This window comes from Salmo salar, chromosome ssa09 (assembly GCF_905237065.1).
Source record: "Salmo salar chromosome ssa09, Ssal_v3.1, whole genome shotgun sequence".
In the NCBI taxonomy this organism is placed as follows: Eukaryota; Metazoa; Chordata; class Actinopteri; order Salmoniformes; family Salmonidae; genus Salmo; species Salmo salar.
Genome location: NC_059450.1, coordinates 69964278 through 69988557, shown reverse-complemented (window position 1 = coordinate 69988557; position 24280 = coordinate 69964278). Strand labels below are relative to the sequence as shown.

The window sequence follows — 24280 nt, the reverse complement described above, 5'->3', positions numbered from 1 at the left end:
GTAAGGCAATGCTGGTGATAGGTGAAATAGGAAGCGTTGATTACACTGTAGATGCTTGAAACGGGTAAATCCTCTTTCCTATTGCTTTTTCCCCTGACACACACACCAAGCGTCTCTGATTCTCTTTGATTGACTGCCAACATAGCCACCAGTGCAGTGTTATTCCAAGGTGAAATATGAACTGAGCTGTTGGTGTTTGTAGGTTCCTCAGATCTCTTACCTCTCCTGTGCATGAGGGATTCTTGTATTGGGAGATTTCTACCAGCACAGCAGAAGCACTTCAGTTGAATCTGGATGTTCAGTTGCTATTGCTGTTGTTAACAGGAAGGATAGCAGCATCCCTCTCTATAAGACATATATCTCTCTTGCTGAGCCAGCTGTATTTTTAGTTTTAACCCCTGCATGGGATTTCAATTTCAAGAATCCTCCTGGCTTACACAGTGGAAGAGCTCGTAGGAATCTCAATATACAGGATCTTCCTATCCACGTTTAATTCTATATAACCAGGAAAAGCTGACTGGCCACCCATCTTGGCCAGATGTTCCTTTATTCTGCTTTTTTAAAGGGGAGGCTAGGGCATTCTGTCTCCAAACTCCCAAAGCTAATCTACGGACTAATAAAAAAGTCACTCTCTCTTACTGTTGTCTTAACCATATTTTTGGCAGAGTGCAGTGCTTTCTGAAGGACCCAGTGTGAGAGTGCTGTCACAACAGTTAGAAACTCTAACTGCACAGTAAATAGTAGTTACAACTTCTTATTTTGGCAGGTGGTCCCCACTCTTGTCATAGTTTTCAGGTCTCCGCTGTACATCTGCCACCAGAGCATAAAACATCTTGTGAGTTTGTCTTTATGTTTTTCTGTTCTGAAAGACTCAAACTAGAGACAACTCACCGTGAAATACCACTGTCTCAGAACGACATCGCAGCGGGCTGTATCGTCACACCATGAGGCAATCAACTTGAGAAATATAACAGTACAGGACAGGTTAACCCAGATGTAACCTTACAAAACCTTTATAGCCCACCAACTGTGAGCCAGTAAAGCCTGGAAATGAATAATGGAACATTTTAAGTTCCTTTTCTGGGAAATTCACAGCAGCATTAAAGCCAGTTGCTTAACCAAAATATATTGTGATAAATGTGTGGAAATATTGTAATGTTCCATTGAGGTAAAAATGGTGGCCCTGAGCACCACAGTGCAATACAGGAAGCCAGCCAGTGATCATGTCGGTGGCCACTGACTGACTACCGCTGACTACTGTTGTGCTTCTCTGCTGTATCCATGGACACACTGCAGCGAAGATGACTCACAAGCCTCTGACCTTTCTCTTTCATAAAGGAGTGCCCCCCCCCCACCATCCTCTCACTCCCTTTGTTCTCCATGTTGGACATACAAAGAGATGGAGTGGCAAGTTTAAACGAGGGAGTCATTATTCCACATTGTTGTTTTTGCCTTGAAGACCCCAAAAAAGATCCTTTCCTCCTCACTCCAGAGATGGTGTTGCTGGTACATGGTAGGACGGGAAGCGCAGGGAGACATGTACCAGCCGCAGATGAGGGAATTCCGTACATTATACCCTGCACTTTAAGGTGTGACTGGGGATTTCCTCACAAACACAGTGACAGTACAGTCATCTCATACCGTAATAAATAATAGGGTTTTATTACATAGAATCAGACATGAGCTGTTGGCCGCTAGCCTGGACTGCCTGGCACAGCCACATTCAGACTCCCACTCTTGTTCTCTCACTTGCTCTTGCTTTTGTTCTCTCTCTGTCTCTCTCTCTCTCTTCCTCTTTAAGCAGATTCACATTGGGTTCAGCAGTTTCTTACCCAAAGGATTCAACATCATGAGATAGTTGTTGTATTACACAAGTGTTTGGCAGCACAGCTGAAACTATTTTGGGGGTTTTCAAGAGCACACTGATTTCCATGGGGACTAGACACAAAGATAGGGGTTGGATTCGTTTAAAAACGGTCAAATTAGCAATGTTGGAATTGGTCATTGTTTGGAGGCCTTGTTTGTTCTCTGTTCTTTGTTTTCTGTTTGGCTTGACCACAAACACTTCAGAATAGAACTTGGAATCCCGTCATTTGGGAGCGAAAGTCCTTCCTGGAATGTAGCGACTGCAATGTCCTGTGTTGTTTTCCCAGCTTTAACCTGTACGCTAAGAATCGGGAAGCAAGTACAGAGACTCAATTTAATAAATAACGGCACATGAACCAACCCAAACCAAGAGTAGCGTACAGACATGAAACACAGAAACAGAGTCAATAATGCCTGAGGAAAGAACCAAAGGGATTGACAGATATAGGGCAGGTAATCAGGAAGGTGATGGAGTCCAGGTGATTCTCATGAGGTGCAGGTGCGCGTAACGATGGCGGCAGGTGTGTGTAATAATGAGTAAACTGGTGACATCGAGCGCCGGAGAGGGGGAGCTGGGGTAGACGTGACATAACCTACAGGTGTAGGATCTAAATTTGAGCCAGTTTGCTTCAGCAGGAAAATAATCCTGCAGCAGCAGGAAATTAATTATTATGTTGATTATAGTTAATGGACTTTTTTTGTAGGGGTTGATAAGGGCAAATCAAGTCTGACATTTTAAAGTGGGAATTGCAAACTTTAGAAGCATTTTTAAACCTATAGTACAAGTTAGCGTTTCCTGCATTGCAGGAAATTTCTCAGCAACAAAAGAGTAATCCAATTGAAATCCTACATCTGTAACGTAGCAGGCATAAAAGAAACACCTGAGCAGGGTCAAATGAAACCCGGAAGCATCTTCTTTGCTTTTTCTCTGAAAATCTGATGCTTCCAGTTTGTACCAGCTCTGCACAGCGGGAGGCTTGGGACTTATGAATGGGGGTCCCAGACTAACACTGACAATGCCAACTGCTGTTTGATAACTGGCACAAGAGCCCATCACCAGCCAGCAGAGTGAGCTGAATATGGCAACCTAGAGAGACATCAGATAGTGGTTCCATGACCATAAAATCCAATGCATTTATGTAGGATTCATAGAGAGAGAGGAACTGGTTGACTGTAAATGGAGGCATGGTCTGGTTCCATGTCTGTCCTCTTCTTTAACGTCTCCTAATGAGAACCAGGCCCTTTGAACTGAACCAGCACAACAAGCACCATTTCTAGCATTTTCAGGCGTTCCACTGGAGGAATGCAGCACACAGCTGTTCGCGGGGGGTTGTGGCGGGGGGCCTGCTGAGGTCAGCGCTGGGCAGGCAGGTGGGGGTAGGATGGGATGGGAGGCTGTGGGTGGAGAGAGACAGGGACAGGGCAGGGAGTGGAGGGCTTGATGAAGGGGGTAAGCCGGGGGGGGCTTTTTAAGTGGGCTGCCGGGGGCCCCTGCTGAACCATCCATCTGTAGTTTGTTATAGTGCAGAGCGGGGAAACGGTTCTTGGTTCCAAAGTTGCTACATTCATTTTTGGACTTCATTTTTGAACTTATAAATGCATGATATATACGCATTGATTCTTGAGGAATATAACTTATAAATGCCTCATGAGCTTAGTTCAACTGTTGTACCTGATCAGAACCCCAAATATAAGCTTGTTTTACTCCAATGTTTGTAAACAAACACTGTATAACCTCAAAACATGGTTAAAACTGTCATTTTGATATCATGGATGTTCAGTCCATGACCATCCATGAGAGTGGTTGCATTTCTCTAGGTCCATCCCTTAGCGTGGTAACGTAATATCAACAGTATGTAACGGTCGTCGTATGAAAGGGACCAAGGCGCAGCGGGTTGAGTGCTCATTTTAACTTTTAATTTAGAACACTGAAGACACAAAACAAGAAACCGCACGAATGCACAGTACTGCAGGCTGGCTACACACACACACACACACACACACACACACACACACACACACACACACACACACACACACACACACACACACACACACACACACACACACACACACACACACACACACACACACACACACACACACACAGCAATGCACAAACAACTTCCCACAAAGGGACAGGCGAAACAGGGCTACCTAAGTATGACTCTCAATCAGCAACAACGATGTACAGCTGTTCCTGATTGAGAGCCATACCAGGCCAAACAAAGAAATACACAACATAGAAAACCATAGAAATACAAAACAAGAACATTACATTACATTACATATATTGAAATTTACATGGTTTTTAGAGTGAAGTACATCGGAAAAAAGCAAAAGAAAACTGCAAGACTGAATAGGAGAAAAAACAAGCAACAAACAAAGAAGATAGGCTTTTGAAAAATAACTATTTTTCATAAAATTGTAGTTATCTTAGCAAGCTGAATTGTTTACCAGTTGCTAAGCAGTTGCTAGGGACTCTTTTGGAAGAAGCTAGCTAGCTAACGAAGAACAACAAAGAATATCTAGTTAACAGAAGAAAAGAAAGAGAAAATCAGGACAGAAGAAAAAGGATATCAAAGTGAAACAGTTCTCTAAAGACACAGGAGACAATAATACAAGAAACAACACTTCTGTAGCTTGTCAACTATGTGTCTGTCTATCCCTGTTCTCTCCTCTCTGCACAGGTCATACAAACGCTTCACACCGCGTGGCCGCTGCCACTCTAACCTGGTGGTCCCAGCGCGCACGACCCACGTGGAGTTCCAGGTCTCCGGCAGCCTCTGGAACTGCCGGTCTGCAGCCAACAAGGCTGAGTTCATCTCAGCCTATGCTACCCTCCAGTCCCTAGACTTCCTGGCGCTGACGGAAACATGGATTACCACAGATAACACTGCTACTCCTACTGCTCTCTCTTCGTCTGCCCACGTGTTCTCGCATACCCCTAGAGCATCAAGCCAGCGGGGTGGTGGCACTGGAATCCTCATCTCTCCCAAGTGGACATTCTCTCTTTCTCCCCTGACCCATCTGTCTATCTCCTCATTTGAATTCCATGCTGTCACAGTTACCAGCCCTTTCAAGCTTAACATCCTTATCATTTATCGCCCTCCGGGTTCCCTTGGAGAGTTCATCAATGAGCTTGACGCCTTGATAAGTTCCTTTCCTGAGGATGGCTCACCTCTCACAGTTCTGGGTGACTTTAACCTCCCCACGTCTACCTTTGACTCATTCCTCTCTGCCTCCTTCTTTCCACTCCTCTCCTCTTTTGACCTCACCCTCTCACCTTCCCCCCCTACTCACAAGGCAGGCAATACGCTTGACCTCATCTTTACTAGATGCTGTTCTTCCACTAATCTCATTGCAACTCCCCTCCAAATCTCCGACCACTACCTTGTATCCTTTTCCCTCTTGCTCTCATCCAACACTTCTCACTCTGCCCCTACTCGGATGGTATTGCGCCGTCCCAACCTTCGCTCTCTCTCTCCCGCTACTCTCTCCTCTTCCATCCTATCATCTCTTCCCTCTGCTCAAACCTTCTCCAACCTATCTCCTGATTCTGCCTCCTCAACCCTCCTCTCCTCCCTTTCTGCATCCTTTGATTTTCTCTGTCCCCTATCCTCCAGGCCGGCTCGGTCCTCCCCTCCTGCTCCGTGGCTCGACGACTCACTACGAGCTCACAGAACAAGGCTCCGGGCAGCCGAGCGGAAATGGAGGAAAACTCGCCTCCCCTGCGGACCTGGCATCCTTTCACTCACTCCTCTCTACATTCTCCTCTTCTGTCTCTGCTGCTAAAGCCACTTTCTACCACTCTAAATTCCAAGCATCTGCCTCTAACCCTAGGAAGCTCTTTGCTACCTTCTCTCCCTCCTGAATCCTCCTCCCCCCCCTCCCTCTCTGCGGATGACTTCGTCAACCATTTTGAAAAGAAGGTTGACGATATCCGATCCTCGTTTGCTAAGTCAAACGACACCGCTGGTCCTGCTCACACTGCCCTACCCTGTGCTTTGACCTCTTTCTCCCCTCTCTCTCCAGATGAAATCTCGCGTCTTGTGACGGCCGGCCGCCCAACAACCTGCCCACTTGACCCTATCCCCTCCTCTCTTCTCCAGACCATTTCCGGAGACCTTCTCCCCTTCCTCACCTCGCTTATCAACTCATCCTTGACCGCTGGCTACGTCCCTTCCGTCTTCAAGAGAGCGAGAGTTGCACCCCTTCTGAAAAAAACCTACACTCGATCCCTCCGATGTCAACAACTACAGACCAGTATCCCTTCTTTCTTTTCTCTCCAAAACTCTTGAACGTGCCATCCTTGGCCAGCTCTCCTGCTATCTCTCTCAGAATGACCTTCTTGATCCTAATCAGTCAGGTTTCAAGACTGGGCATTCAACTGAGACTGCTCTTCTCTGTGTCACGGAGGCTCTCCGCACTGCTAAAGCTAACTCTCTCTCCTCTGCTCTCATCCTTCTAGACCTATCTGCTGCCTTTGATACTGTGAACCATCAGATCCTCCTCTCCACCCTCTCCGAGTTGGGCATCTCCGGCGCGGCCCACGCTTGGATTGCGTCCTACCTGACAGGTCGCTCCTACCAGGTGGCGTGGCGAGAATCTGTCTCCGCACCATGCGCTCTCACCACTGGTGTCCCCCAGGGCTCTGTTCTAGGCCCTCTCCTATTCTCGCTATACACCAAGTCACTTGGCTCTGTCATATCCTCACATGGTCTCTCCTATCATTGCTATGCAGACGACACACAATTAATCTTCTCCTTTCACCCTTCTGATAACCAGGCGGCGAATCGCATCTCTGCATGTCTGTCAGACATATCAGTGTGGATGACGGATCACCAGCTCAAGCTGAACCTCGGCAAGACGGAGCTGCTCTTCCTCCCGGGGAAGGACTGCCCGTTCCATGATCTCGCCATCACGGTTGACAACTCCCTTGTGTCCTCCTCCCAGAGTGCTAAGAACCTTGGCGTGATCCTGGACAACACCCTGTCGTTCTCCACTAACATCAAGGCGGTGACCCGATCCTGTAGGTTCATGATCTACAACATTCGCAGAGTACGACCCTGCCTCACACAGGAAGCGGCGCAGGTCCTAATCCAGGCACTTGTCATCTCCCGTCTGGATTACTGCAACTCGCTGTTGGCTGGGCTCCCTGCCTGTGCCATTAAACCCCTACAACTCATCCAGAACGCCGCAGCCCTTCTGGTGTTCAACCTTCCCAAGTTCTCTCACGTCACCCCGCTCCTCCGCTCTCTCCACTGGCTTCCAGTTGAAGCTCGCATCCGCTACAAGACCATGGTGATTGCCTACGGAGCTGTGAAGGGAACGGCACCTCCATACCTTCAGGCTCTGATCAGGCCCTACACCCAAACAAGGGCACTGCGTTCATCCACCACTGGCCTGCTGGCCCCCTACCTCTGAGGAAGCACAGTTCCCGCTCAGCCCAGTCAAAACTGTTCGCTGCTCTGGCACCCCAATGGTGGAACAAGCTCCCTCACGACGCCAGGACAGCGGAGTCAATCACCACCTTCCGGAGACACCTGAAACCCCACCTCTTTAAGGAATACCTAGGATAGGATAAAGTAATCCTTCTAACCCCCCCCCTAAAAGATTTAGATGCACTATTGTAAAGTGGTTGTTCCACTGGATATCATAAGGTGAATGCACCATTTTGTAAGTCGCTCTGGATAAGAGCGTCTGCTAAATGACTTAAATGTAAATGTAAATTACCCAAAAACCCCGGAACACATAAATCAAACACCCCTCTTACATAAATACATATCCCATAAACCCCGAAACACATAAAACAAATACCCGCTGCCACGTCCTAACCAAACTACAATAACCAATAACCCCTTATACTGGTCAGGACGTAACACAGTAGTGTCCCAGACACCAATAAGGACCCATGCATGTCCAACCCTAAACATCCTGGAGGCAATTTGTGAACCATAAATAAAGCTTTTTAGGAATATATATATATATATATATAAACATTAATGGAAAGTTTTCTAGGAATCTCAGTGTACATTACTTTTTCTCAGCTCGTGTTCAAGATGCACCGCCAAATTCTTCAGGCCTTTGTTTATGTACGTCGATCTATCTATATGTAAATACACACATGGGCAACAACAACCGAGTAATATCTACAGACTATTAATAACGTGTTTGTCTGGAGATTCTGATCTCTGATTATGTTTCGCAGAAGTAGAAGTAATAAAGAGAGCGACGTAGTATACTTAGACCCTATACTGGTAGTACTCTGTCATACTGAGAGGAATGTTTTCATCACTTTGAAAACATTTCACCACATCCCTTCCCCTCCAAATAACCTTGGACTATGAAACAATGATGTTACAACATTTTGGGAGGAAGTTGATATTGAGTGCCAACATTGGCATGGGCAGTTCATTCTTGGACAACAGCTGTTCAGACCCCCACAATAAAACAAATTGCAACTCTGTGAACTTTTGAGTGTGTATGCGTGTGTGTGTGTTTGGTGTATTCACCTGCATTTGTGTGTGTCTAGGTTTCTGGAGTCCACCCAGGGAATTGGCCTTGTTGTGTAATTCCATTGTCTTTCTGGATACTGTCAGCGCTGTGCAGGCAGACATTTGCTCTTAAAGAGAACCTTTTATAAACGTGTTTGCCTGGAAACCACATGTTGACAGTACACAAGCTGCTTGGGGAGTAGAGAGTCAAAAGAAGGAAATCACTTGTGAGACGGTCACAACTCACGGGCAGCAGAGAGAATGACAGTGCTTCCTATGCTGAGCACTGCGAGCAGCACCTATCAACAGCTTCAGCCAGCCCACCAACAACTGGGAATTTTAATCCACCGTTTCAACTTCCCCTATTGTCCCTCTTCCCTATAAATGTAATAATAGAATACAGTGCATGCAAGGTCAGAGGTCAATCAAAAAGTGAATCTGCCCATATACTTACTGTAAGTGTGTGTCAGCATTATTATATAATGGAGAAAGAGAGGAAGAGAGAGTGCCCACCAAACTAGATTGAGTGATTGAGCTGGAGGAAGTACTTGTGGACATGTTGCCGAGCTCATCTGGGTCTGCCCGGTTCTCCCCGGTTCTGACTGGAGTGACCTCTCTGTCTGAGGGTCACAGCTGCTCCCCATGTCCCCCCTACTCCCCCCTCCCCTTCTCATCTGCCTCACACCCACTCCTCTCAAACACACTCACATAACTCATCACTATCAGACCAGACCAGACCAGTATCCTCCAGCACCCTACTCTGCTCGGACTGCCCCGTAAACACCTCCCACCCCCTCAAAGCAGAATAGACCAGCACTAAGTGAATACACATGGGTTGTACTCGCGAGAAAACTCCCAATGCATTTGTCACACCACTGGTGAGTCAGACTGTAGGATTCATAGAGAGAGAGGAGCTGGTTGACTGTAAATGGAGGCATGGTGTAATTTGTTGTATGAGAGTACTATGAAGCGCCACTTTGAAGTGTTCAGAGTGTGTTCTTGTATCCAATGACAGAGTGTTAGCCAATGTCTGAATGTGTGTGTGTGTGTTTCTGTGTTGTACAGGTCAGGTCAGCCTTCCAGCCCCTCTGCTGCTGCCCTCTGAGGAGACACACCTTCTACACACAGGGAATTCACTCAACCTCACCTGCAGGTATTATACACACACACACTGAACCAAAATACTTAATGTCAAGTTCCCCAACAACAAGAGTTGTTCCTGACCACACAAGTTTTTCTTGGTCAGGTCAGATGGATAGAAAAAAAGGTGGGGATGACTGTTAAAATGTGTCATTCATTTTGATGACAGAGGTAAAGGAAAGAATCTGAACTCCCTGGCAAGGCTTTCATAAAAAAACCAACAGGTTCATGCCACCCCCTCCCCCATTATTCTATTCATTAGATCAGGGTCAGTCAGGAGGTGAGGCCTGGTCCTGCTCCAGTTGATGGCTGTTCTCTGGACTATCACTGAAGCAATAAAGACCCAGGCTCTGATTTGGCCCTGTTAGACAGCTAGGCCAGGATAAAGAGAGGAGAGAGTATATGTGAAAAGGACTGCGGGAGCATCAGACCACAGAGGCAGATAGGCAGTGACTCTCCCAGCCAGGCAACCAGTGTGGTCCCAATTTATCAATCTGTTCCAATTTCCTTCGGGGGGCCGGTGGGACCCCTGTCTGTCTGAAGTTCACACATTTGTTAAGCGTTTAGAGAGCCTTGCATCATTTTCTAGGCACGCCAGGAATGCTAACCCCTGTGGCCCAATGCAACGCTTCCCTACAAGGCCATGTGCTAAAAGGCCCAGAACGATAACTGTCTATGGTTTCTGTCCGCTGGATGAAGTTTCTTGACCCCAGGCAATGTAGACAGAAGCAGTGGTATGCAACGAGACATGTTTCAAGCTCCACCGGGATCGCTTTAAATGGGACCTTAAAAACGAGCACTGGAAATAATGTGTTATTTGAACACATCGTCCCAGAGATCCCAGCCATGTTCCCATGTAAAAGTCCCTGTTATCAAGATGACTCCAGGTTATTGGAACGGCCTTCAAACACTTCAAAATAAACAGAATTTGAGAGGTCCTGAGGGGAGGGGCCACTATCAAAGTCAAGTCAGGTCAAAGCCAGCATTTAACACTGATTTCACTATCAATCCTATATCTAAATAATCCTGAGATCGAATCTTGAGAGCTGGTGCCTGTGCCCTGTAAGAGCATGTTTGTGTGCATAAATCAGGTGAGACAATGAAGGTGTTTGACCTGGTGATGACATGCTGACCTGAGGATGACGACCCAGAGCTCTAGGGGGCGTAGGAGGGCAATAAGATAGGGATGATGCAGGTGGTCTGGCTGACCCTCTCAGATGGACCCTCTTTACTTTGTCACTTGACTTAGAGGTTGCCCTTAACCACAGATCTCCAATCAGATGTCCCTATCCTCAATCTAAATCTTAACCATTAGGGATAATAAATAATATCTGATCCTGTGTCAGTTCTTATGGATAACTTCTGCTGTCTTTATCAGAGGTGCGGCCCAGTTGCACTGGCTGCTGCCCTGGCGGAACGTCCCCTCGGAGGGGGTTCATGTGGAGGAGTGTGAGCCCCGGGTGAATGCCCACTGCAGTAAGCTGCTGGTGAGAAACCTGATCCCCAACGACACGGGGCTCTACAGCTGCAGGTACGCCCGGCCCTCCGCCGACATCAGCTCTACCTACGTATATGTCAAAGGTGAGACCCGCTTTATACTGTTCAGACATTGTAACGATGATGGTATAGCACCTTTCATACATACAATACTGTATATGCAGCCCAAATTGCTTTACATGTACATGCTGACAGAGTAGATCATCATTGTTGAGTTCTATAATGACATTCTCCCATGAAGTCCATTGAAATCCAGCGTGTGAAAATGGAAATGAAAGGGATCTCTCTTTGTGATTAAATCAGTTGTTGGATTCTATTAACTTTAACGCCGTTAAGGACCTTTTTCACATTTTTTATGTTTTTCTCCATAATTTTTTGTTTGAGTTGGTTTGTTTCACAGCAACATAAGTTCAAGACATTCTCTCTAAGAACAGGGGGGTGATGTTAAATGGGCCGACACCTTCCAGTGCAGTGTGGTGTAAACAGAGCCAACAAATACAACAAAACTTAGAGCCTCTTAACAGCCAGGGTAGAGCCACGGTCACTGAACATCCTGACGTTTTCCTGCATGATACAAGAGCTGGAAGCCAGCCAGTCCCCCCCAAAAAAAAATTTGAATAAGAGAGAAAAAAAAAGTGAGGCTCCATCCATTCCACACCTAATTTAGCCTAGCAACAAAAGCCAAGCTCTCCACATGTTATAAAGAGGATAGTTTGTCATTACAGATATATGAGTATATGTAAAAGTGGGGGAAGTTTAGTCAAAGCCAGGCAGAAGGAGTTGTGCTTCTAACAGAGAGAGGAAGGCTTTCCTCCGCTGCCTGACTCCTTCTGGAACAGGGAAGGAGTGTGATCGCATCGGAAGCCCTGGTCATTGACTATTATTTCCTGCTCCCTCCGGCTCCTGTTTTTCCAGTCAGTCTGTCCTGGAGCCTCTCACGATACCGGCTATGGTCTCTCCCATGTTACAGGCCTAGTCCTCCCTTAAAAAATAGAGATTTGGCTCTACTCAGTGAGAGCAATGCAGGACATCACTAAATATCTTAAAACATTGTCAGAGTTGAGATTGACCTCAGTGTCCCTTTCAATATCTTAGTCTTAGTCTGAGGGACTGTGGTGGGGATACGTCTCATGGAATATCTGGGCAGAGAGAGATAAGAATGTCAAGCCTAATTATTAATCCTTTCTGGAAGAAAAACAGTGAGGTCCTTTCTATCTCTCCAGGACATGTTTCTGTCCAGGACATATTTCTCTCTCAGACATATTTCTGTCCAGGACATATTTCTGTCCAGGACATATTTCTCTCCAGGACATATTTCTCTCCAGGACATATTTCTCTCTCAGACATATTTCTGTCCAGGACATATTTCTCTCCAGGACATATTTCTGTCCAGGACATATTTCTCTCCAGGACATATTTCTCTCAGGACATATTTCTCTCCAGGACATATTTCTCTCCAGGACATATTTCTCTCTCAGACATATTTCTCTCCAGGACATATTTCTCTCTCAGACATATTTCTGTCCAGGACATATTTCTCTCCAGGACATATTTCTCTCTCAGACATATTTCTGTCCAGGACATATTTCTCTCTCAGACATATTTCTGTCTAGGACATATTTCTGTCCAGGACATATTTCTGTCCAAGTCAAATCAAATCAAAGTTTATTTGTCACGTGCGCCGAATACAACAGGTGTAGACCTTACAGTGAAATGCTTACTTACAGGCTCTAACCAATAGTGCAAAAAAGGTATTAGGTGAACAATAGGTAGGTAAAGAAATAAAACAACAGTAAAAAGACAGGCTATATACAGTAGCGAGGCTATAAAAGTACAGACACCGGTTAGTCAGGCTGATTGAGGTAGTATGTACATGTAGATGTGGTTAAAGTGACTATGCATATATGTTGAACAGAGAGTAGCAGTAGCGTAACAGAGGGGTTGGTGGGTGGTGGGACACAATGCAGATAGCCCGGTTAGCCAATGTGCGGGAGCACTGGTTGGTCGGCCCAATTGAGGTAGTATGTACATGAATGTATAGTTAAAGTGAGTATGCATATATAATAAACAGAGAGTAGCAGCAGCATAAAAAGAGGGGTTGGGGGGGCACACTATGCAAATAGTCCGGGTAGCCATTGATTACCTGTTCAGGAGTCTTATGGCTTGGGGGTAAAAACTGTTGACAAGTCCAGGAAATATTTCTTTCTCAGACATATTTCTGTCCAGGACATATTTCTCTCCAGGACATATTTCTGTCCAGGACATATTTCTGTCCAGGACATATTTCTCTCTCAGACATATTTCTGTCCAGGACATATTTCTCTCTCAGACATATTTCTGTCCAGGACATATTTCTGTCCAGGACATATTTCTCTCTCAGACATATTTCTGTCCAGGACATATTTCTCTCTCAGACATATTTCTCTCTCAGACATGTTTCTGTCCAGGACATATTTCTCTCTCAGACATATTTCTGTCCAGGACATATTTCTGTCCAGGACATATTTCTGTCCAGGACATATTTCTCTCCAGGACATATTTCTGTCCAGGACATATTTCTCTCCAGGACATATTTCTCGCCGGGACATATTTCTCTCCGGGATATTTTTTTCTCCAGGACATATTTCTGTCCAGGACATATTTCTCTCCAGGAAATATTTCTCTCCAGGACATATTTATCTCCAGGACATATTTCTGTCCAGGACATATTTCTGTCCAGGACATATTTCTCTCCAGGCCATATTTCTGTCCAGGACATATTTCTGTCCAGGACATATTTCTCGCCGGGACATATTTCTGTCCAGGACATATTTCTGTCCAGCTCCTGTGATGTGTGTGCACTACCTTTTCTTAATGTCTGGCCTTTAGAACAGATGCTGATATTCGTGGCCAAAGTAACATTGTGACGCAGAAAAACACTGGACAGGTTGAGTGTCTTCCTACTGAGGTCCTAGCCTGACTCCCTGCCTTCTCTCTCTGTCTCCCCTGGCGATCTGACAGCCTGGTAGCCAAGTGTTTAGTCTAACCAGGACTCTTTCAAAGCCCTTCAACTGTTTATTACATCATTTTCCCTGTTTGTTTTTCAAATACTAGTCCCTTTATCAGGCCTAAACAGCTCAGCCTGCCACAAATCACTCAAGTATTTGTGTAACCACGAAGTTCCCACAGCAGGTCTGCGAAGGAACAGCCAGTCAGAAAGGCTCTGGATGCCTGCCCGGGTGAGAAAGACTGGAGCTGTGATAGCTATGATAGCTCCGTCTCCACCCTGTTTCTTTATCCAGATCTGCACCTAGCAGGAGGAGCAGGAGGAAGAGCGGATCTCACTGGTCTGGAAGATTCTATTTGATCTCTGTGTGAGATGGATGGCCTAACATTACCCTCACTCTGATTTTTAAAACCTGATTTTAAAAGAAAATGTTCTCTCCTGCTTCACTTTAGGCTGAGAACCACAACTTTCAACTTAATACCGCAAAATAATTTAGTTAAATTAAAAGATATTCAAAAGTTATGACCTTAAATAATTATTGATATTTTCTGATTTGTTCTACAGATGAAAAACATCCGTTTGTGGAGCACCATTTCCTCAAGCCGTCCACCCTGTTTAGCTACAGACATGAAGCCACCCTAGTGATTCCCTGTAGAACAACTTCTCCTGACCAGATCGTCACTCTTGAAGCGGTAAGACTTTTCATGATCATTTGTTTCTGTATCTTAAAACGTCATTTGAAATGGGCATATCATTCACATTGTCTTTCAAAATAAAGCAAATGTTAGCATTTATTATGAGACTTTGCAATGTTGACCAGTTGTATGAGATAGTATGGGCATGAGATTGATTACTTTACCAGAGTGTACCTTGACAATGTCTAAAAGACGTCACTAAAGTCAAGATCGCAAAGAGACATGGTAAACACAGGCCCTCTGCACAATGGACAACATAGGAGTTCTCACACCCATCAAACGGTAGGCCATTCAGGCATGCGGAAACGGCCGGTGGACAGTGGCCAGGGAGAAGGGAGGCTCAGGGGCAGGGACAGAAAAGGGAGTCATCCTGTCTGCTTCCTGTTAAGAACAGGAAGGTCCTCCAAGACAGATTTTCCTCAGAATAGAATCTCTCTCTAAATATAGAAGACCTCTTTTTAAACATCTTGTCCAGGAAATGCGGATCTAAAAAACAATCCATATCCAATCAGAGGAAACAATAGGCCGATGATGCTCCTGGGTATAGTTAAGTGATTTTTAATACAATTATATCAGGAGGAAATCTCTCTCGATCTGACCAAGCTCCTTGTCTTTTTGCAGTAGCCTTTAACATGAGACGGCCTTCCTATAAATCATGTGCAATAGTGAACAGGGTGGCTCTTTTCCTTCACGATGCCATAGCTCAGAGCCACCACCCTCAACAATAGATGGCTGTGTTTGTATTCACAGGGTTGATATATATCTGCGTGTCACAATGCCTTGGACATGGACAAACAAGTCTTATTCAGAGGGCAAAGATAGTGGGTTGTGTGACCTTGCTACTGGAAGATCTATGGCATTTCTCCTTCCTGCCTGCTTCCTTCCTTCCCCTCTCTCTCCTAGCAGCATAACACTTGGCTGGAGAACAAACAACCACAGTAGTAGGCCTTGGCCACATCCATCCATATTTCATCCTTTGTTCAAAGTCAACAGTGCTCCGCGCATCACTGCGTGGATAATTGCGATGGTTACACTCCATAAAACCGCAAAAAGGAATTAGACGTCGGTTCTGACGGGCAGGCATCGCCAGCTGAGCCCATTGGAGCGTGGAGTTTCATACCAAACCCAGTTGCCTGCATGAGTGCTTTTTAAAGGCTGCAGAACTAGAAGCTCCACTAAACATATAAGCCCCTTCATAAACACCTTTCTACCTGTCTCTTCTTTCAGGTGCCACCCTTATCAAAGGAGGTTGAACAAGGGAAGGAATGGGACCCCAAAATGGGCTTCAAGATCCCATACGGTCCCTACCATTCCTATCATTTCCTAACCTGTGTCACCAGCGTCAACGGCCAACGGGTCAAGTCCGAATACATCCCTCTGAGGACAAGTGAGTAACTTGTCCTTTTCTTGTTGAGCTCTTAGAGCGACAGGGAAACTACTGATGCTGTTAATTCACTGTGTCTTCCCTTCTATCTCTGCTTGCATAGCTATCTTGCTGAGGAACGTGAAGATCAACCCAAGACATGTCAAGCTGTTAGTGGGACATAACCTGGTCCTCAACTGCTCCGCAGAGACCACCTTCAATGGAAGGATCAACTTCACTTGGAAATACCCAAAGACGATGGTAAGTTCTAAGTCACTCAACATCCTTTAAGATTACTGGTCGATGAATCCGCTGTTTCAGGGTTGTTGATGAGTGTCTTTGCGTCCCCAGGTCAATCGGAACCCTATCATCAACAAGTCCAAAGAAGATCCGGCTTTGGTCACCAGTATATACAACGCAATCACCTTGTCCAACATCACCATGGACAGCAGGGGCGTGTACAGGTGCACGGCTGATATAGGGAACGGTGAGATGGGGAACAAGAAGCACGCCTCAGCCAAAGTCACCATCTACGGTGGGTCATTGTGTTAGGAACTGGTACTGCGTGAAGGCAAGGTCTCACTGAGCTAAGGCAGAGGCAGACATAACTCCATCGTAATGTTAATCTTCGGCAACGATTGTGTGATCAAGCAATAAGGCCAGAGGGGGTGTGGTCTATTGTCGATATAGCAAGGCTAAGGGCTGTTCTTATGCACGACGCAACGTGGAGTGCCTGGATACAGCCCTAAGCTGTGGTATATTGGCCATATACCACAAACCCCCGAGGTGCCTTATTGCTACTGGTTACCAACGTAATTAGAGCAGTAAAATAAATATTTTGTCATACCCGTGGTATACGGTCTGATATACCACGGCTGTCAGCCAATCAGCATTCAGGACTCGAACCACCCAGTTTATAATCTCATTTATAATACATTTATGGTGTTGTTTTCAACAGTCGTTTTCATGCTCTCGCCATTGGTCTTCTGTGTGATTTCAGAACATCCATACCTGAATGTGTCCTATAAGAATGAACAGGACAGGATAGTGGTCTACACCGAGGGTAGAAACAAGCTGATGTTTGAACCCAAGGTCAATGCACTGCCACCACCCAACACTATGACATGGTAAGACAGTTCAATTGCTGGGACTATTCACTGCTTGTATTGTCAACTCCTGATGAATATAATGGCACTGTTGTGACCGTGTGCACTTTACCTGGAGCGTACAAGTGTTCGATTTGGGACGTAGAGTTGCTGATCTGTTATCATCACAACTTTCATATCAGTATGTTACGATTTGCTGAACTTCTAAAGTAAATGTGGGTGTATCCCATTCCCAGGTATAAGGATGGCGTCCCCATCAACGAGAACACCACCTGTTACAAGTCTTCAGGCTACAAACTTTTCGTCAAGGACGTGAAGCAGGAGGATGCCGGGGTCTTCACCATCGCCCTGGGCAACAAAGAGAGTGGCCTCTACAGGAATCTCAGCTACACTCTGGTAGTCCAAGGTAAAGCTCTTATATCCCCATGATATCCCGTCCTATATCCGTCCTTTATCCCTCCAAATGACTGGCGATCCTGAGGAAATGAAGCAATGCCCTGGACTTTGGGCCTCAGCATTTCGAGCAGCCTCAGCACTTTGGGTTGTGTACCCCCTGGTTGGTGCAGGGCTGCAGGTAGCAGCAGCTCCAGCGTGACAGGAACCTGGGAGCTTGTGGGGTTTGTTGTTTCCAGCAGTGGATTGACGTAGCCGGGCCAGCTGGTGTTGATTAGCCAGGCTCTTTTTGAAGGGGCTTCGCGGGTTGTGTAAACGGCCCTGTCTCTTCACTCTACCCACTAACCCTAACCCTTTATTTACATCATGTGTATGTAGCCTACAGCACCGCTCATGTAAACAACATGATACAGGGCTATATGTGTACTGTATATGATTTAACATAGCATTTGAAACAAATATATTGTAATGATTGCCATGTAAATACTGATGGTCGTTAACACTAGCGGATATAAACGTGGTCGGTATTATGTTATGGGGCTTTGATAGTGTGTTGGATGGAGAGTCGGGGGGTGCAATGTGCTTGCCGTTAAGAACTGTGTTGAGCAACATATGTGCCACTCTATTCCAAGTTGTCGATGCGTCACAAAGTATTCCATTCCGTTCCCTGCACATTATCCAGGAATCACCCTACTCTGCCAAAGTGTAAAGGTCAGCCCCATATAAATTGTATTTATAGTCCCTCATGTTCCCGTTTGCTCCACGAATCATTATTATTGGAATGACAAAAAAAAATACTCACTCGCACAGACACAAACAATGGAAGGAGAAAAATAAAGGAGATTCCTGGGAACAGTTAGGGAACTATTTTAAACATCGTTCATCAAGCGTTTGAAGTCCAGCCCCAGTGTTCCAGATCTCAAATGGATTCAGCAGCCGGGGCTTGAACTGAGGACATTACTGAGAGAAACCATGTCACGACTTTGCACATAGGCACACACTTACGCACGCACACACACAACACACACACACACACACACACACACACACACACACACACACACACACACACACACACACACACACACACACACACACACACACACACAGTCAGACTGGTGGAGAATGATTAACTGATGTGAGCAGAGCATTCCTCTTGAGGTGGCATCCAGTCAGTAAGTCCGTCAGTCTGGTTTTGATTATTGCTATGGTCTCCCACACTGCTGATCCACTGACCTGGGACGGGGCATAGGGCCACATCTGGCCCAAAGGCAGCTGGGTAGAGACTGGGCCAAGCTCTGAGACACTGACACCCTGATGTGATGGACAACCCCCAGGGTATCAGGGCTATGCAATCACTCAACCTTTTTTCAAGCACTTCACAGCCGACTCTCAGAGGTTAGAAGACAACTGGTGTCCATGGGACCTTTTCCATGGTTATTCATCATGATGAATATTATAAAGACATTATTACCGCCAATGGCCAGGTGTAACTGTTGATGCAACAGTGTCTGATCTCTTTGTCTGTATGTGTGTATGTGTCTCCCACAGTGAGGCCAAAGATCTCCGAAGAGGAGGTGGCCTCGGAGAACGTGCAGTCCTACATGTTCGGCAAGCAGCACCAGCTAACCTGCACCGCCTTTGGAGTGCCCATGCCCGACATCACGTGGCTCTGGCAACCATGCCATCCTGACCCCACCGACAAAGAGTGAGTCACTAACAAAGAGTGAGCCATCCTAGGCTGTTTATCCTGGGCAATCCAGGTGGTTATATTAACTAAATCGTTAACTAAACTGTGAAGACCATTTTGTTTGTATTCACCTACGGTGTCAGTGCCTTTGAGCCTTCCAGTTACACAATTCTGTGTTCTGCACTTCTTGTTTTAAGTTTTCACAATGTTCCTTCGTTCCTGATGTACTTCAATGTGTTCTGTTATTTATTGTAAACCATAAGAATATGTTAGAACTGTGTAGTATCAATATCTTGCACAACCATAACACACCACTTCCAGGAAACAACCATAACACACCACTTCCAGGAAACAACCATAAGGCACCACTTCCACGAAACAACCATAACGCACCACTTCCAGGAAACAATCATAAGGCACCACTTCCAGGAAACAACCATAACACACCACTTCTAGGAAACAACCATAAGGCACCACTTCCAGGAAACAACCATAACGCACCACTTCCAGGAAACAACCATAAGGCACCACTTCCAGGAAACAACCATAAGGCACCACTTCCAGGAAACAACCATAAGGCACCACTTCCAGGAAACAACCATAACGCACCACTTCCAGGAAACAACCATAAGGCACCACTTCCAGGAAACAACCATAAGGCACCACTTCCAGGAAACAACCATAAGGCACCACTTCCAGGAAACAACCATAACGCACCACTTCCAGGAAACAACCATAAGGCACCACTTCCAGGAAACAACCATAAGGCCGCACTTCCAGGAAGCAACCATAAGGCACCACTTCCAGGAAACAACCATAAGGCAGCACTTCCAGGAAACAACCATAAGGCAGCACTTCCAGGAAACAATCATATGGCAGCACTTCCAGGAAACAACCATAAGGCACCACTTCCAGGAAACAACCATAAGGCCGCACTTCCAGGAAGCAACCATAAGGCACCACTTCCAGGAAACAACCATAAGGCAGCACTTCCAGGAAACAACCATAAGGCAGCACTTCCAGGAAACAACCATAAGGCACCACTTCCAGGAAACAACCATAAGGCACCACTTCCAGGAAACAACCATAATGCACCACTTCCAGGAAACAACCATAAGGCAGCACTTCCAGGAAACAACCATAAGGCACCACTTCCAGGAAACAACCATAAGGCACCACTTCCAGGAAACAACCATAAGGCACCACTTCCAGGAAACAACCATAAGGCACAACTTCCAGGAAACAAAGCACTAAATTCCGAACTGTGATGAAGTCATATCTTTTTTCTCAAAAACCCAGACTATGAATCAAAATGTTCTGAGTCACCAAAACCATCTGACTGACAGAAACTACCGGATCACAGGGAGGGTCACTGCGCATTTCTAGTTATTTCTGTAACATAGACTGGGTGTTCTGAGTTTATTGTTTTGGTTCTTGGAAGTGCAAGACAGTCATACTTCCAGGGATCGTCCATATGTCCACACAGACCCTGAGATTTATTGTCCTCTCTCTGGTCTCTATCAATGGACATGATTAGTGAAGCAGACCAGCATTGTCCCTGCCAGTGCACATCCTGGTTATGTTTTGGATGAGTGTTTACGTTTGATCACCCTCAGGGGGGCCGGCAACAAGCGGATGCATCAGGTGTTCCGGGGAAATGGAAAGAGAGCCTTTGACGTGACTTCCACTTTTGGGTGTTAACAAGGCAGCCCTCCATCTTAACTCCTCCTCCACATTTACTGGATTGGTTCAACAGTGCAGAAGAGAACCTCCCCCGGCAGTTTATTTCTTCTCATCAGGACTTTTACGCCTGCTGCGTTACATTAGGGTTTGTTGATGCTGAGCTGAGCTGTCAGAGTATTGGAACTGGATCATACACACGCACACGCACACACACACACACACACACACACACACACACACACACACACACACACACACACACACACACACACACACACACACACACACACACACACACACACACACACACACACACACACACACACACACACACACACACACACAGAGAGAGAGAGTCTGTGAGTCTGGAGTCCAGAACCACCGGAGCCCGAGGCTCCCTCTCCAGAAACAGGCTTGCATCCATTTAATTGACTCTGTCCCAAAATACAGACATTTGTCAAAGAAATGCAACCCCGGAGAATTCCCCACTCATTTGTGGCCAGTGGCTCTGTGGGTGGGGAGAGAGGATATTTTAGTCTCAGACTCCCCAAGCTTTTATAGAGCAGAACGGGGCAGAGCGTTTGGTATGGGCGTGAATGTCGACCTGCTAGGGAACCTTCATAAACAACATGAACAAGTTATAAGACAGTTCGTATTTGATTAATGATGGGCAGTCCCACCTATATGAAGCTAGCCACAATACGGATTAGCCGTGTGGCTCAGTTGGTAGAGCATGGTGTTTCCAACGCCAGGGTTGTGGGTTAGATTCCCACGGGGGACCAGTACGAAGAGAAAAAAAAAATGTATGCATTCACTACTGTAAGTCGCTCTGGATAAGAGCGTCTGCTAAATGACTAAAATGTAAAATGATAGTAGAATTTGTGGTTTTCCTTCAAAGTAAAAGTCTGTCTTTGAACGTGATACAAATTGTGGAATCATGCCATATTTAGACTAGATAATGCTAAACAAGGTTGGTATGTGGAACAATGTAAGTCAATGTAAGAACAATGTATTTTAAGAACAATGTAAGTCCTCCTCAGAGTTCTCAGACTCCAAAACATCCACTTAGTCAATGTTGCTCATTTCACAGCGGTTTCAGAGTCCTGCAATAAGAGCTAAAATGCTAATATTTGTGTAATCTCTTTGCAATTGTGTTCTGTGGGTGTCACTGAGTAGACTGATACCCCATGTCATTGATCCACAATCCATAGGTAAGGCTGTACAGTGAAATAAGTATGCCCCCAATGCAATTCTAAAGTCTAATACATCCAGTGTGATTTCAACAGATTTTGGTCAAATTAACAAATTATTGTCTTTTGTTGAATTTATATAACAAACATTCCAACCTTGTTTAGCATGATCTATTCCATTATGGCATGATTCCACTATTTGTTTTAATTTGCATCGCTTTCTATGAGTGACTTTTATTTTGAAGGCGAAATGCAAATTCCACTTTTGTGGCTAATCATTATTTTGGCTATCTTCAAATATTTGGGTCCGACCATCATTAATCAAATACAAACTGTTTTATAAATTAGGGGTCTTTTAGATGATGACACCTAGCTAGATAGTCAGCTAACTATCTATAGCTACTGAAACAGATTATGTCGTTTTGCTATGTTTTTGGGGAAGAACGGCTAGCTTTTTTTTCTGACCAGCACTGTCCTAGAGCTCGTGCGGCAGCGGCAGGTGCCTGAGACAAAACTTTACCAGCATCATAGCATACGTATCGGAAAATCGCTGTGACATATGAAATACGAGTGATAGTGTAATCAATATGTAATAACCACTTTAAAAAGTTATGAACGTGTTAATAAATGATTATGTGGCGTGTAGTCATATCCAGGTTCTGATTGGTCAACAAGCGTTATTGAAGTATATGTTTTTTGACATGCAAAGACCAAATAGCGTTCCATATTTATAGAGCTGAACGGGACAGAGCGTGTGGTATGAGTGATTGGGCGGCTAGTGAACCTTCATAAACAACATGAACATTCCCTGAGAGCCAGAGCTGCCCTGTCAGTGACAGCAGGGGTCCTTTCTGAGGCGTAAACTCAGGCAAACAATGGGCCATTACCGCAGGGTTATCAAGTGTTGGTTATCAGGACCCAACACCGCTAGAAAATCACGGCTCGGGACGGAGGGCCTAATGGAGGGCCTGAATTATGTTACACTTCAGGCGCTGTAACTTGACAAATGCTTCTGTTAATTATCCATCATTCGTAAAAAAAATAATTAAAAAAAACACTCCTGGTTGCCAAATTTGTAACAGAAATGATGGTGGAGGTTCAAGCTGTGTCAGTGTGCCTCATTTCTGCAGCCCTAAAGATAATCAGCTCTGGCATTGGAAAAAGTTGCTCATAAACGATTGAAGCTGAAAAGGTCCTGTTTTTTCAACAGCTAATGAGGGAGGTGCATCAAATAGAGGTTTCAGCCCAGCCACAGCCTAGTTGGAGGCAGATTGAGCCAAATGTTTGTTTATACAGTTCAGACCCCCTTCAAGTACAGTACCTGTCACTGCAAATTTACCATTTCAGGATCAGACCTCGTATAAATCACAGTCCCCTTGTGGTTGGGGAAGCGTAACGTCTTAGATAGCAAGAAAGAGGGATGGGAGAGGGGAAGGAGGCAGGAACACTAGCGGTTCTGGGGGGTGGGGGGGAGGGCGGGCCAGTGTCCCTGTGACAACAATTTTGGAACCCCTTGTGGCCCCCCTAAATGTGGAGTATGAAATCATTTTTACGTAACAAATTTTTGCTATCGTTCTTTTTTTTACATCCGTTATTAGACAGTGGCAATGCGGAACATGGTCTTTTGCCTGCTAATGCCTGCAATGCAGTGAAGAAAACGATATGACAACAATAACGTCTAATGTAACTGGCCCCTCTAACAGTACAACTGGCCCCAGCTTGGCCCCCCCCCAGTTGAAATGGTCTAGAACCGCCACTGGGCAGGAAGGGTTCTTTCTTTATCAGCAGCAGGGTAAGAAGGTATCAGCTGTCTGTTGTTGACCCACCAAGGTCTGGGGATTAGCCTTATCTCCTCTAGTCAGAGAATGAGGGGGTTTCCTGTGCGAGGTGACGCATAGCACAGCCTTTCCTATCACCCTGCCGTTTCCTCCTGCCTCCCAGCCCGCTTGGCCTGGCCGCCTCACTCCTCATCAGTCTGATTGTTCCCCTCAGTAGACAGGAGGAAAGCGAGGAGAGGAGGAGAGGCTGGCTGGTGTTTGTCTGGTTTAACAAGCCTAGGCAGCCTGGGCTGTAGCCCGCCCTAAAAGGCCACACAAAATCTATAATGTTAGTCAGAGCCTCATAAGGCTAAATGCCTGACCGTTCAGAGCGACACATTGTGATACTGTTTGGAC

At 45.7% G+C, this 24280-nt stretch overlaps 1 protein-coding gene across 1 annotated transcript in view; it reads left to right on the top strand.

Annotated features, from left to right (window-relative positions):
* LOC106611743 (vascular endothelial growth factor receptor kdr-like) overlaps nucleotides 1-24280 on the top strand; it is a 91368-nt gene that overhangs the window by 12158 nt on the left and 54930 nt on the right. The window contains exons 2-10 of the mRNA XM_014212282.2: nucleotides 9429-9516; nucleotides 10882-11084; nucleotides 14551-14678; nucleotides 15909-16068; nucleotides 16169-16305; nucleotides 16396-16579; nucleotides 17045-17171; nucleotides 17387-17556; nucleotides 19095-19251. Coding sequence (XP_014067757.1) covers nucleotides 9429-9516; nucleotides 10882-11084; nucleotides 14551-14678; nucleotides 15909-16068; nucleotides 16169-16305; nucleotides 16396-16579; nucleotides 17045-17171; nucleotides 17387-17556; nucleotides 19095-19251 — 1354 coding nt within the window. The remainder of the gene's footprint in view (nucleotides 1-9428; nucleotides 9517-10881; nucleotides 11085-14550; nucleotides 14679-15908; nucleotides 16069-16168; nucleotides 16306-16395; nucleotides 16580-17044; nucleotides 17172-17386; nucleotides 17557-19094; nucleotides 19252-24280) is intronic.